Here is a 14134-nt window from a genome sequence, read left to right on the forward strand (position 1 = left end):
CACAGAGACATCCTGAGTGTTCCAGTCTTATTAACCATCTCTGCTTGCATTTCTGCCTTTACTTATTTCCTGAGCTTCTGATTTAGTTCCTGTTCCCAGCACCAAGCCTCCACCTTGAACCAACCAATTCAGTTGCATTGGTTTGACCATTAACACACTTCCCTTGGGTACAGTTTTGTGTTTGCCCTTTTGCTCAGTCTGCTTTGATCTGTGCCAGGTAATTATTCTTCCTGCTGAAGGCTTGGTCATTTTTGAGGAAAGCTAAAATAGTTGATACATTACACATTCAAGGATATCTCCAACCAGTCCTTTCCTTATACTTTTTTTTTTCTTCCTTCTAGTGAATATTCAGTGGTTTGACACTTTCTGCTGTGGCAATTATATTCCATATTATAGAAATTTCAAGGTAAGGGTTTAGAAGAATATATTTTTTAAGATCTTATTTATTCATGAGAGACACACACAGAGAGAGAGGCACAGACACAGGCAGAGGGAGAAGCAGGCTCCACGCAGGGAGCCCGACGTGGGACTCAATTCCAGGTCTCCAGGATCACACCCTGGGCTGAAGGTGGCGCTAAACCACTGAGCCACCAGGGCTGCCCAAATGCTAGCAAATCTTAATATCTGCCAGGACTTGTACAGTTCAAAAGGTAGAATGGTCAGGAAAGAATTAGATATTTTTCATAACCAAATACAATTTAATTTTTATATCATACTCGTTGATGCTTCATCCATTGAATAAAAATTGACCTCATAGTCCTAGACTTTGATGTGTTTTCCCCCAATGTTCATTTATTCAATTGGCATATAATATATAAACAATGAAATACCTAAAGTTTATGTGTACAGATCCATGAATATTGGCAAATATTTACACTGGTTTAACTCTACCACTTCAGTCAAGGTAGGAAGTATTTTCCTCATACTGGGAAATTCCTGGTGTTCCTTTGCAGTCGAGGCAAACACTATTTTATGTAACCACCTATTTATTTGCATGTTCTTGAGGTTTATATAATTGGAATCACACAGTATGTACTCTTTTGCATCTAGCTTCTTTCACGCAACTTTATATTTTGAGATCTATCCATGTGTATCATTCTATTTTATGAGTATACTAGAGATTGTTTATCAATTCACCTGTTGGTGGACATTTAGATTATTCTCAGTTTTTGAGTAATGTAAGTAAGGTTGCTATGAATAGTCATTGAACAGGTCTTTCTCCAGATATATGTTACCTTCTCTGCTGGGTAAATGCCTAGGAGCAGAATTCTGGGGTTATATGGTAAGTATATGTTTAACTTTATTAAAAAATGTCAAAGAGTTCCCCAAACTGGTGTTTACCTTTTCTTTTTTATAATTTTTTTAAATTTTTTATTTATTTATGATAGTCACACACGGAGAGAGAGAGAGAGGCAGAGACACAGGCAGAGGGAGAAGCAGGCTCCATGCACTGGGAGCCCGACGTGGGATTCAATCCCGGGTCTCCAGGATCGCGCCCTGGGCCAAAGGCAGGCGCCAAACCGCTGCGCCACCCAGGGATCCCTTTTTTATAATTTTTAAAAATTTATTTATTCATGAGATACACAGAGAAAGAGGAAGAGACATAAGCAGAGGGAGAAGCAGACTCCATACAGGGAGCCTGATGTGGGACTCCCAGGATCATGCCCGGGGCAGAAAACAGATGCTCAACCGCTGAGCCACCCAGGCCTCCCCGTGTTTACCATTTTTATACTCCAATACTAGAAATGTGTGAGAGTTCCAATTGTTATGATAATATCATATTGTTTCAATTGCTGTAGCTTATTAGCAAGTCTCAAAGTAGAATAGCTTAAGTTCTCCAATTTTTTTTTTCAAGCTTATTTTGGCTATTCTAAGTCCTTTGTATTTCCATATAAATTTTATTTATTTATTTTTTAATAATACATTTATTTTTTATTGGTGTTCAATTTGCCAACATACAGAATAACACCCAGTGCTCATCCCATCAAGTGCTCCATATAAATTTTAGAATCAGCTTGTCTATTTGACCAAAAAATGCTGGGATTTTTATTGGGATTAAATTTAATTTATAGAGTAATTTGGGGATAATTGATATGTAAATCATATTGAGTCTATATATATATATATATATATATATATATAGAGAGAGAGAGAGAGAGAGAGAGAGAGGAAACAGAGTGGAAGCATGGAAATCTGCCAACTGAAAACTCTTACAAGTCTACCTGACTAAAGATAGTCCAAAATAAGATAATCTGTTTAGCATACAAAAAAGAATAATAGATTGTTACGCTGCTTAGATTTTAATAATTCTGGCCCTGTCATCCTTCTAGCTTGGATATCCTACAAAATTGATTCCTGCAATATGGTTCATTAAGTATACCTAATATGGTGGCTAGTGCTGAGCAAAGAGTGAACAAATATTTCATAAATGAAGTACTCTACTACTTATGCACAAAGGTGTTGCATGAGGATAAAGAAGAGACCCTACATCAGCTTGAGCGAGGAGGGCAGGCATCCAGGAAAGAGTCAAACTAGTGCTTGGAAGGACCCAGCGGTGGAGGGGCACACCCCACTGCGCACTTAGCCACGGCTCTGACACTGCAGATGGATCAGCCTTCCTATCTACCAAGGTTTCTCCACTTCTACCCTCACCAAAGAAGCTCTAGGTATTCAGAAATTCATAAATATTATTTTAGATGATTATAACTAAAAAGGCAGACATAATTATTTTATTATTCTAATCAAAAGTCGGTAATAATGCATTCGTTTATTTTTACCCCCCGACCTTTTTTTTTTAATTTTTATTTATTTTATGATAGTCACAGAGAGAGAGAGAGAGAGAGAGAGAGAGAGAGGCAGAGGGAGAAGCAGGCTCCATGCACCGGGAGCCCGACGTGGGATTCGATCCCGGGTCTTCAGGATCGCGCCCTGGGCCGAAGGCAGGCGCCAAACCGCTGCGCCACCCAGGGATCCCTACCCCCCGACCTTTATGTTAAAAGCTTGCTATGTGTCAGGCACTGTGCAAGGCACTGGGGTTACCATACTTGAGAAGACACGGTCCCTGTCGTCAAGAAAAGTGTGGTTTCGACTCTTGGCTCCAGATCAGCAGCTCTCACAGACAACAGGTTGACCTAGGTTGCAGGTGGAGCCCTTCTCCCTGGCTGCCATTCCCTGGGCTTCAAGCTTCTTTCCTTGCCAGTAGGCAGAAGCATCAGCTGGAGCAGGAAGGAACTCCCGTTCCAGCCGGGAGGTGGCGGCCTGCAGCCGACGACGCCTCAGGGGGACTTGGGCTCAAGGCTCCACTTGGTGGCAGTCTCGTCCGGCTCGGCTGGCCGCGCTTCTCCCCCGGCGGAACCAACTAGCTGGGGGCCTGGTTTCCGCACGGTTGCTAATCCACACGCACCCGACGCTTCCCAGCTTCCGCGCAAGCGCCGCGGTTGGCTGGACGGGGAAGGGGGTCCCCTCGGCCGAGCGCTTCAGAGAAAAGGAGGCTTACCCGCCAGCTGAGGTTTCTTGCGGGCTTCCGCCCCTCAGCCGGTCAATTCCCGGAGCTTGGGCCTCACCGGGCCGCGCGCCCAGCGTCCAGGACGAGCCGGGGCGATGGTGCAGATGGAGACGCAACTGCAGAGCATTTTTGAGGATGTGGTGGTGAGTGGAGCCGCCGGGCGCCGGGGCGGCGTCTGGGGGAGGGAGGGGCACCCAGCGGCCGCCGCGGCCAGCGCCCCCCACGTCTCCTGTTGTGGCCTCTCGTGCGTCGCAGGGGTCCGGCGCGCCCCAGCTCGCTGTCGGATTCAGTCTCCATAGAAATCCCCAGCACCCTCTGTGACAGGCCCGGCCGGGGGGTATTTTGTGCGTGTGGCGGGTCAGGGGGACTTGTCCCGTGTTACGTTGTAATGTCGTCTTAGGGGCGTGTCCCCCCCCCTTTTTTTTTTTTTTTTACTTTTTTACACCGCTTATTTTTCTGTCTTTTTTTTTTCTTTTTCTTTTTTTACAGAAAACGGAAATTATAGAAGAGGCTTTTCCTGGGTGAGTGTATACATATATGCACGGCAGATTTTTGTGTTTTTACCTGAGTGTCTTTGGAAGATGTGACTCGGGTTTGCCTTGGAGGCACGCGAGATCTGTAAGATCCTGGTTATGTTGAATTAATTCCCCCTCAAGAACTACTAGCAAATCTGTGATTTTTGCTTTTTAGAATGTTCATGGACACCCCTGAAGATGAAAAGACAAAACTAATTAGCTGTCTGGGAGCCTTCAGACAGTTTTGGGGTGGTCTTTCTCAGGTGAGCACTGCATTTTTTTCTACTACATCCAGGTCATGATTTTTGATGCCTCCTTTTTTACACTACTTTGATGTTGCTGCTAAGGTCCTTTTGGAAAGGGAGAAATTAGTGTCATTATTTGTATATGTGTATTCTGGTTTCCATTTGTTTCAATTTGTATTCTTCCAGTGGAGAACCAGTATTAAGAAATCAAACTGATGATGGCACATTGTGAGACACCTATAAAAAATCTCCCCCATGTTAGATTATATAAAACACTTCATCCTACTCTGATTTATTTGGTGCATGTGGAAACAGCTCTGGTAGCAATTGTAAAAGATACAAATTTCATTCATTTATTCAACAGAAGGAACTAGCAAAACATTGATACAGAGATGCTATGATTAAACATACCATAGTAAGGGGATCCCTGGGTGGCTCAGTGGTTTAGCACCTACCTTCCGCCCAGGGCGTGATCCTGGAGACCCAGGATCAAGCCCCACATCCGGCTCCCGGCGTGGAGCCTGCTTCTCCCTTTGCCTGTGTCTCTGCCCCCGCCCGCTCCCGCCCCCATGCGTTTCTCATGAATACATAAATAAAATCTTTAAAAAATAAATAAATAAAGATACCTTAGTAAAGATACAAAGATGCCACAATAAGGATACTATAATAAAGATACACAGATCTTCTAAGAAAAATGAGGAAAGGAGCAGTAGAACTTAGTAACAAAGAACAGTCACCAGAAAATGTATCCATGAAAAAGACAAAATGTGTGATCCTTAAAGAGCTGGTGTTCCACGAATGTATTACCTTCTGATGGTGCATTATTGGTAGGAAAATGAGAACTGTTTATATTTGACCACTGGTGGTAAGACTTGCTTCCCAAACATGGGGTTACATAGGTATAAATCTTGTGGGTTTTTTTTTTTATAAGATTTTGTTTATTTATTTATTCATGAGAGACGCAGAGAGAGAGACGGAGGCAGAGACACAGGCAGAGGGAGAAGCAGGCTCCGTGCAGGGAGCCTGATGTAGTACTCTCCTGGTACTCTGGGATCATGCCCTGGGCTGAAGGCAGGCATTCAACCACTGAGCCACCCAGGCGTCCCTTAAATCTTGTTTTAATTGTCTTCAAATTGGTAATCTATTCATATGGCTCCAAATAAAAAAGTACCAAAAAGGGGACCCAATGGATAGTCTGCCTTCCATCTCTCTTAGCTTACACCTGCTCTTTTTTGTATCCGTAGCTGGTATTCTCAGTTTGTTGCCTTCTGGAAGTATTTTACACATATAGGATCAACTTTTATAGAACATTCACATAATGTGTTCACTGTTCATTAGCCCTTTTCCTCTTTCTATTAAAATCTGAAAATAATTCTACATCAATCCGTTGAACGTTATTTTTGCCTTTCTTTTTTACAGCAACATAATCTATTATATGATTGCACCTTCCTTTAACCAGTCCCCTGGTTTTTCTTAACTACTCCAGTTTAGGTTATTTAGATTACTTCTTAACTACTCCACTTTAAACAATACTATAATGGACAATATTGTGCACAGGACACTGAATAAATTCCTGGAAGCAGTATTGCTGGGTTAGAGGGTATGTCTACTTAAAATTTTTATAGAAATTTCCTGATAGCTTTCCATAAGAGTTATACCAATTCATACTCCTCTAGGAATGTGTAAAAGTATCTGTTCCCTAGGGCCTCACAGTAGGTTGTTAATAAATTTTTTTGATGTTTGCCGATCTAAAATGAGAAATCCTATCTCATTATGGTTTGTTTTGCACTTCTTTGGTGTTGAACATGCTTTCAGCATATTTTAATAATTCATTAAACAATTTATGAATTGAGGATGGCCCTTGTTTTTCAGAAATTTGTATTCTAATGGAGGAGCTAGAAAAAAAAATAGATCTTTCTAAATCGGCCTTATACATTCCAATAGAAGTGTGTATGAGGCACAGTGGTGCAGAGGAAGAGGACATGTAGGTTCCTCTTGAGGGAATCCTAGAAGACAAATTGATATGGGTACTATATTTTGGTATCAGATTTAAAGTTATACAAGTCTAGAAATTTAATATGTCATTGGATTCACAACTGGGCCCCTGAGGATTAGAGTCACACAGTTCTCATGAGACTGATGTACTAACTCACAATGGATTTTTTCCCTCAGTGACAGGAATGTTTGAATCTGCCATTTAGGGCACTTCTTACAATGCCATACACAATCCTTTTTAGAATTTTCTATTGACTATGTGTACATTAATAAAATCTTCCTCCTTTTGGAGGTCTCATGTAATAAAAATGATGGGAATTGATAGAATTTTATTATTTTAAGCTTAATATAACTGAAATACTAAATCTGAATTTTTCCATTTTTTTAAATTGTTTTCATCATGAATGTTTATAATGGAGTATTTCATTCATAGTTTTGATATACTCTGAGGTGTAGTATTCTCTGTCAGTTATAAAATATCACTTTGGACCTAAAATGTAATCATTTTCTAATTTTCCAGGAATCTCATGAACAGTGCATCCAGTGGATTGTTAAATTTATTCATGGCCAGCATAGTCCTAAAAGAATTTCTTTTCTCTATGACTGTTTAGCAATGGCAGTAGAGACTGGTCTCCTTCCACCCAGGTATGTTTAATGGTGGATATGAGCAATTCAAAGAATCTCAAGATTTTTTAATGTTTGGAAATTGGCCAAGATTCTTATAAAAACATGAAGGAATGAAGAAGAAAGTTAGGCTCAACAAGTAATCCTTCATAAAATCTCAGATTTTAGTTTCTAGGACGTAGTGTTCTTAGAATTGTATACTTAAAGGCTCAAACCCAGGTAGACTTTGTCTTTCAGCCCAGGGGCTAGGATCACTTAATATTTTATTAACACTCATGGTTATGGTGGTGGACTGAGCTCAGTAGGCAGTTTTATCTCAGGGTCTTGTGATTGCAATTAGATGGTGGCTATAGCTATAGTTATCACGAAGGTTTCCCCATTCATATGTCTGGTAGTTGATGCCTGGCTGTCATCTAGGATCTTAGCTGGAGCTATTGGTGGAATCTATGTAGGCCCTGTCCATGTGACCTGGACTTTCTCACAGCATGATGGTGTCCAAGACCAAGCATTCAAAAGAAGACTAGGCAGAAGTTGTAATACTTTGCCTTGGGGTTGTAAGTGTCCTTTTTGTCATAATCTTAGGCCTGCCCACATTTAGGGGAAAATAATCTAGTCCCTTCTCCCACCTGTTCATGGGAGGAGTGTCAGTGTCCCCCTTCAGAAGAGCATGTGGGATTGAAAATCTTATTGCAGCCATCTTGGAAAAATACAACCTACCACAAACTGAAGATGGTAAACATTTAATCAATAGCTTTTGTTGGATTTCTTTCTGGTAAAAATATAACATAATATTATTTTGTTCTATTTTGTGTTCTGTCTTTCACACAAGTAAAAAATGTAATATATATGTAATTTTTTAAAGAGTATTCTTGAATAGTAATGTACCTTTCTGAAGAACACTGACAAATGTAATGTCCAGAGTACATGGACCCTGGCTATTAGAGAACTTGCAAAATTCTGTCTTGTAACTGGAATGAGTATTTTTATTTTCTAGAATGGTTTGTGAATGCCTGATAAACTCTGACACACTTGAATGGGAAAGAACACAACTTTGGGCCCTAACATTTAAGCTGGTCCGGAAAATAATTGGGGGAGTGGATTACAAGGTATTTTTTCCTAATTATAGAAAGTAATCACTTTCAGACATGAATAATTTTTCAGTGTGTATATCTTAAAATCTGACAGGGGAAATGAAGTAGAAGCATTTACAAAATCTATATTTTGTTGTATTTCCTAAAGGGATTTAAAATTACTCAATGTTTCCTACAGCTTCTCTGCTTTCCTCTCAACATTCTTAAAAATGCATGTGGCTGTATGATGAATAGGGAAGTCACCAAGCAAACTCTGGGCTCCTTCAGCCCACAGATCTTACGATTGTTGCAGCCCCTTTCAAATGAAAGAGCACAGAGCAGGGCTGTGTGGAACTGTGAAGGGATGTAGGCATCAACTGATAAGTGAGCAAGTCCTGCTTCACCTCCACTTTGACCACCTTTGAACACACATCCTTCAGCACTCATGTCTTGACCCAAAAATAAAAGCATATACTCCCTGTGTATCTTTTTTTTTAATAAATTAATTTTTTATTGGTGTTCAATTTGCCAACATATAGAATAACACCCAGTGCTCATCCCGTCAAGTGCCCCCCTCAGTGCCCGTCACCCATTCACCCCCACCCCCCGCCCTCCTCCCCTTCCATCACCCCTAGTTCGTTTCCCAGAGTTAGGAGTCTTTATGTTCTGTCTCCCTTTCTGATATTCCCCACACATTTCTTCTCCCTTCCCTTCTGTTCCCTTTCAATATTATTTATATTCCCCAAATGAATGAGAACATACACTGTTTGTCCTTCTCAGATTGACTTACTTCACTCAGCATAATACCCTCCAGTTCCATCCACGTTGAAGCAAATGGTGGGTATTTGTCGTTTCTAATGGCTGAGGAATGTTCCATTGTATACAGAAACCACATCTTCTTTATCCATTCATCTTTCGATGGACACCGAGGCTCCTTCCACAGTTTGGCTATTGTGGACATGGCTGCTAGAAACATCGTGCTCCCTGTGTATCTTTATACAGCTTGGGATCTCCCTTGCTTCACAACCATTCTCCTTCATTCAAACCACTTTTGTTACTTATTCTGTTTGAAAGAATTATCATTGCCTAACCCTGTGTTTTATGTCTGTATTTTCTCTAATCTAAAATGACTTAAGTGGTAATTATTGATTTGAATCATGATTTAATAGAAAACTAAAACTAAGAAGTTTCTCTTTCTCTCTCTCTCTCTCTCTCTCTCTTCATTTCCCTTAGAAGGTTAACATGCAATTTTTACCTTTGTATGGTGTTTTAGAATTGTTTCTAATTCCTTTCATGTATATGTTTTTGTCTGTCTTTTCTATAAGATTGGTCACACAATTTATACTCAGTAAGTGCATATTGAATGGAATTTCTTCTCTATGCTTTATGGACAAGAAATTACAAATATTTCTATTGTTACAATAGGGTAACAGTAGGGTCCAGAAAGCTTAGCACAGTGTAGAAAGATTAATTTTTATTCATAAGGACTTTCTTTGTTCATTCATATTTTTATTCTTTAGAATTCTATTTTGGAACATGACTCTTCTTTTGGGCTAATGTTAGGGACTCGAGTGTTAGCTCTGATTCAGAAAAATTGAAAATGTGACCTTGAAGGTAATATATTTTTCTGAGTATATAATGTTGAAATCTTTAAATGCTTTAACTAGCACAGGGGGCATTACTTGGCTTTAACCTATGGGTTTCTTCTTCTATCAGGGTGTTCGGGATCTCTTAAAAGTGATTTTGGAGAAAATCTTGACAATACCCAATACAGTGAGCTCAGCTGTTGTACAGCAACTTCTAGCAGCAAGAGAGGTAATTTAGACATGTCTGTAATTCATTAGTCATAACCTGAAAAAAGTGTAGTTTTCTGTAGTTCTATGCCTTTCAAATGTATGGTAGTTATAGACTTCCATTTGGATACTTCTATAAAAATCACTTCTAGTTTTAAAGATGCTGTTTTATTATATTTCAAAAGAAAAATTTAAGTTTAATTAAGACAGGCTAAAGTCTTATAACCGTTTAAAATACTGTAATGTCTATATTACTGTTTTCTTAATTAAAAGCCATGTCTTAATTAAACTTAATTAAACTTAAATGGACCATTTAAAAGATATTTGTATTTTGTAATTAATGTTGCAAGAATTATTACTTTGGTCTATTGCTTTCCTATTAGAGTCTACCAATATTTAAAGCAGTTACTTAGTAACATCCATTTCATTTTTCATTAGTCTTCATTTTTTAGAGATTCTTTACATGTAAATAAATTCCTTTATGCTATAGATGAAGCCCAATGAGTCCATGAAATAATATCTTTTAATATCTTTGTTATTGCCACTGTTGTATTTAAAGGGCTTATCTGTGGAACTAATCAAGAATAACATTGTTCTTTTATTTTTTTTAGGTTATAGCATATATCCTGGAAAGAAATGCCTGTTTATTACCAGCCTACTTTGCAGTTACAGAGATCAGGAAACTATATCCTGAGGGAAAACTTCCACACTGGGTAAATCTGGTATTTTCCAAGTTTTTTAACAGAAATTTTAATAAAAAATAGTTATATTAATCTCATTTTTGTGTGCTTACTTTTAAAATGGGTACTTATCCTGAGATAAACTATATTTTTTTTATCATTATAATGTATTTCTCTGCTATCCTACTGAGACAGTTTCTTTTTCTTTTTTTTTTAAGATTTATTTCTTTATTTTAGAGAGAAAGACAGAATGTGCCCAGAGTGGGGGTGGGTGGCCAGAGGGAGTTGGGGAGAGAGAACCTCACACAGATTCTCCATTGAGCACAGGGCCTGACACAAGACTTGATCTTACAACCCTGAGATCATGACCAGAGCCAAAATCAAGAGTTGGACGCTTAAGCAACTGAGCCACCCAGGCACCTTAGTTTCTATATCATCTGTTAAAATATACCAGCTTCATGAAATAGCCAAAGACATGATGGTATAATTAGGAATAATTCAGGGACAGATGAACTCGGAAGTAATTGTTTGAAAGGAAGTAAAAGAGAACTGACTTTTGAGTAATTTTTATATGTCAGGTATTGTATTAAATCTTTATACGTTGTCTCATTTTACATAAATGATGGTTATATTCAAGCAATCTTGATTTTATTTATTTTTGTTTTTTTAAATTTTTATTTATTTATGATAGTCACACACAGAGAGAGAGAGAGAGAGAGGCAGAAACATAGGCAGAGGGAGAAGCAGGCTCCATGCACCGGGAGCCCGACGTGGGATTCGATCCCGGGTCTCCAGGATCGTGCCCTGGGCCAAAGGCAGGCGCTAAACCGCTGCGCCACCCAGGGATCCCGATTTTATTTTTTATTCTTGTTTTTGTTTTAGTTACTTGGAAACCTGGTATCAGACTTTGTGGATACCTTCAGACCCACAGCAAGAATAAACTCCATTTGTGGTAAGATTATAATTTAAAATGGACTAAATAGTACCTGATTTTTAGTGAACTTTTCAACAGAATTGGCAGATGGTATCTTATACATGTCTTGGTGGTTTGTCATTTTGGTAATTATGTAAAAGCTTAATGATAGCCATTTACTTGTTTTTAGGTACTTTGTTGGCTGAATGTAGGGAGGGAAAAGCAACTACCTAGACTTGGTCTGAGCTTCAGATAGAATTGTTCTAGAAGATACATTTCCTGGTGACCGTAGGGAACTTCTAGTAAAACACCAGGGAATCTTCAGACAACTAAAAGTCTCAACCAACTATCCTTCTGTGGCTGTGATACACAAGACTATCAGGCTCTTTAAGCCCATTCCACTTCACACTTTTGCTCTGTACTTCATTTATTTTTTTTAATTTTTCATGTTTTGTTACATTCTTAGAATTTGCTTTTAAGAACAAGTATGTGATTTGGCAATTTGTGCAGTGCCTAACACTGAGTATATAGAATATTATCTAGTGACACCAAATTTTGAGCACTTCTTGTGAATCGGGTGCTATTCTAGATTGGAAATACAAAAATAAAGCAAGCAGACACTAGACAGATAATCCTCAGATTTCTAGCTTTTGTACTAAGTGGATATTAATATCATTTCATAAATTCTGAAAGTGGTGAGGGTTTGAGAAGTGATGAATTCATTAAAGATTCGTTAAGCTTGAGGTGTCTGAGAGACATCCAAGTGACAATAGTCATTAGGCAGTTGGATATGTGAGTTGATGGTCATATGCTACATCTAAGGCCTCTAGGAACATCATGCATAAAGTTGATCATGTTGACCCTAGGCTAGAGATCTGCAAACTTTTTCTATAAATGATGATAAAGTAAATATTTTAGGCTTTATGAGCTATAAAGTCTGTTGCAACTACTCAACTCTGCTGTTGTAGTAGGAAAGCATCAGTGTTCCAATAAAACTTTATAGAAACAGGGCAAGCTGCATCTGGCCCATGGATTATAGTTTGCTGATCTTTATATATTTGCACAAATGTAACATTTTTTAGTTTGGAAGGCCTGTACAATTAATTGGTCTCCAGCCATCTGGACTAAAAATAATCAAAGAGAATCCCCAAAATTTCTATCTAATGACAATCTTTTTTTTTTTTTTTTTAAGATTTTATTTATTTATTCATGAGAGAGAGAGAGGCAGACATAGGCAGAGGGAGAAACAGGCTCTTACCAGGAAGCCTCATGTGAGACCCGGGATCACACCCTGCGCTGAAGGCAGATGCTTAACCACTGAGCCACCCAGGTGTCCCTAATTACAACCTTTTTAAAGTCAGTTCCTGATTCAACATAGATATTTATTAAATATTCTTAGTGTGAATGAGGGACCAGGCATTTCTGTGTTCACATTTACTTTAAAACATTTTTTGTGATACATACAGGCCGCTGCAGCCTTCTGCCAGTTGTAAATAACTCAGGAGCCATTTGTAATTCATGGAAATTGGACCCTGCAACTCTTCGTTTTCCTTTGAAAGGCCTTTTGCCATATGATAAGGTATGTTGATAAATACAGTGGAATTTTTGGTCCACCTGATATTCTTCATCCTGCATTATATGATGTATTATGCTACATTATCTCTTCATAGACTGAAGTATATATCTAATGAAAAGTAGTTTATGGTTTATCATGTAATTCTAGTATCCAAGTGGTTTGTGGTTTGTAATATTGGGTGTTTATATTCCAGTGGGCCCCCAACAAAGCACTTAGGCTAAGGAAGCTGAATCTTTATAATGGAATCCTTGCTTTTATTCCTCCTTTACAAAGTAAGGACCAAAAATGAATTTGTACTTTTCTTAAAATTTAAAGAGTGAGCCTCTCCTTTGTTATATTTTTTTATTTTTATGTTTTTTTTTTTGTTTTTTGTTTTTTGTTTTTTTGTTGTTTTTTTTTTTTAGTTTTTAAAAAATTTAAGTAATCTATGCCACCATGGGGCTTGAACTTGGGGACCCCAAGATCAAGAGTCACATGCTCTTCCAACTGACCCAGCCAAGCACCCCTTTACCCCTACCTGTGTTAGATTTTTTCTTTTAATGGGTTGGAGAGGACAAAAGTGGAGTAGAATATTCTCTAAAGAAAAAAATCTACAAGTATCAGTAAAATGAAGCGTGAGATATAGATAAAAAGCTAGAATGAAATATGATAGATTCATTATACTATCTTGGGAGTTGAAATGGTTACAGAGCAGAGTATGAGGAGGACTACAGATTTTTCATGTAAATGTTTCATGTAAAAAATAATCTACAGCGTGATTAGAAGACTAGTCCAAAAGTGTGGAGAGGGAAATAGTCAAACTAGGACTATTAGTCCAATCCTGGACTCTTGTCAGCAAAACTTGGGAATGTGAAAAAGTGGTAAACTAAATGGAATTTACAGTTATCACGGTAACAGTAATATTGAAAACAGATCAGTTCATTACATACTTACTATATGCCAAGGAGTGTTCTGAGAACTTTTTTGCAATAACTCTTATTCTCAACTATTTTTTTAGTATCCCCATTATACAGATGATGACACTGAGACCCAGAGTGGGCTGGTTACTTGACTAAGACCCCATGTTTAGGAATTGTAACCAATTAGGATTTGAACTCAGACAATCTGATTCCAGGATCTACACTATTAACCCCTGTATTACCAAGTCATTTGTCCTCTCCAAATTTGGAAGTAGTATGTGTTCACACTTGTATGAAAATGATTGGAAACTGCCTCCAT

General features: G+C 38.5%; 1 protein-coding gene across 2 annotated transcripts in view; it reads left to right on the forward strand.

Moving 5' to 3' along the window:
• The first annotated feature begins 3418 nt into the window (after positions 1 to 3418).
• The window catches only part of MED23 (mediator complex subunit 23), a 45168-nt gene continuing 34452 nt past the window's right edge, over positions 3419 to 14134 (forward strand). For both annotated transcript variants that reach the window (XM_055329796.1, XM_055329797.1), the window contains exons 1-9: positions 3419 to 3648; positions 3995 to 4026; positions 4196 to 4283; positions 6781 to 6905; positions 7879 to 7990; positions 9671 to 9769; positions 10359 to 10460; positions 11310 to 11379; positions 12807 to 12919. In XM_055329796.1, the coding sequence (XP_055185771.1) occupies positions 3601 to 3648; positions 3995 to 4026; positions 4196 to 4283; positions 6781 to 6905; positions 7879 to 7990; positions 9671 to 9769; positions 10359 to 10460; positions 11310 to 11379; positions 12807 to 12919 (789 nt within the window). In that variant the 5' untranslated portion in view covers positions 3419 to 3600. The remainder of the gene's footprint in view (positions 3649 to 3994; positions 4027 to 4195; positions 4284 to 6780; positions 6906 to 7878; positions 7991 to 9670; positions 9770 to 10358; positions 10461 to 11309; positions 11380 to 12806; positions 12920 to 14134) is intronic.

The sequence above is a fragment of the Nyctereutes procyonoides genome, unplaced genomic scaffold (assembly GCF_905146905.1).
Source record: "Nyctereutes procyonoides isolate TBG_1078 unplaced genomic scaffold, NYPRO_anot_genome, whole genome shotgun sequence".
In the NCBI taxonomy this organism is placed as follows: domain Eukaryota; kingdom Metazoa; phylum Chordata; class Mammalia; order Carnivora; family Canidae; genus Nyctereutes; species Nyctereutes procyonoides.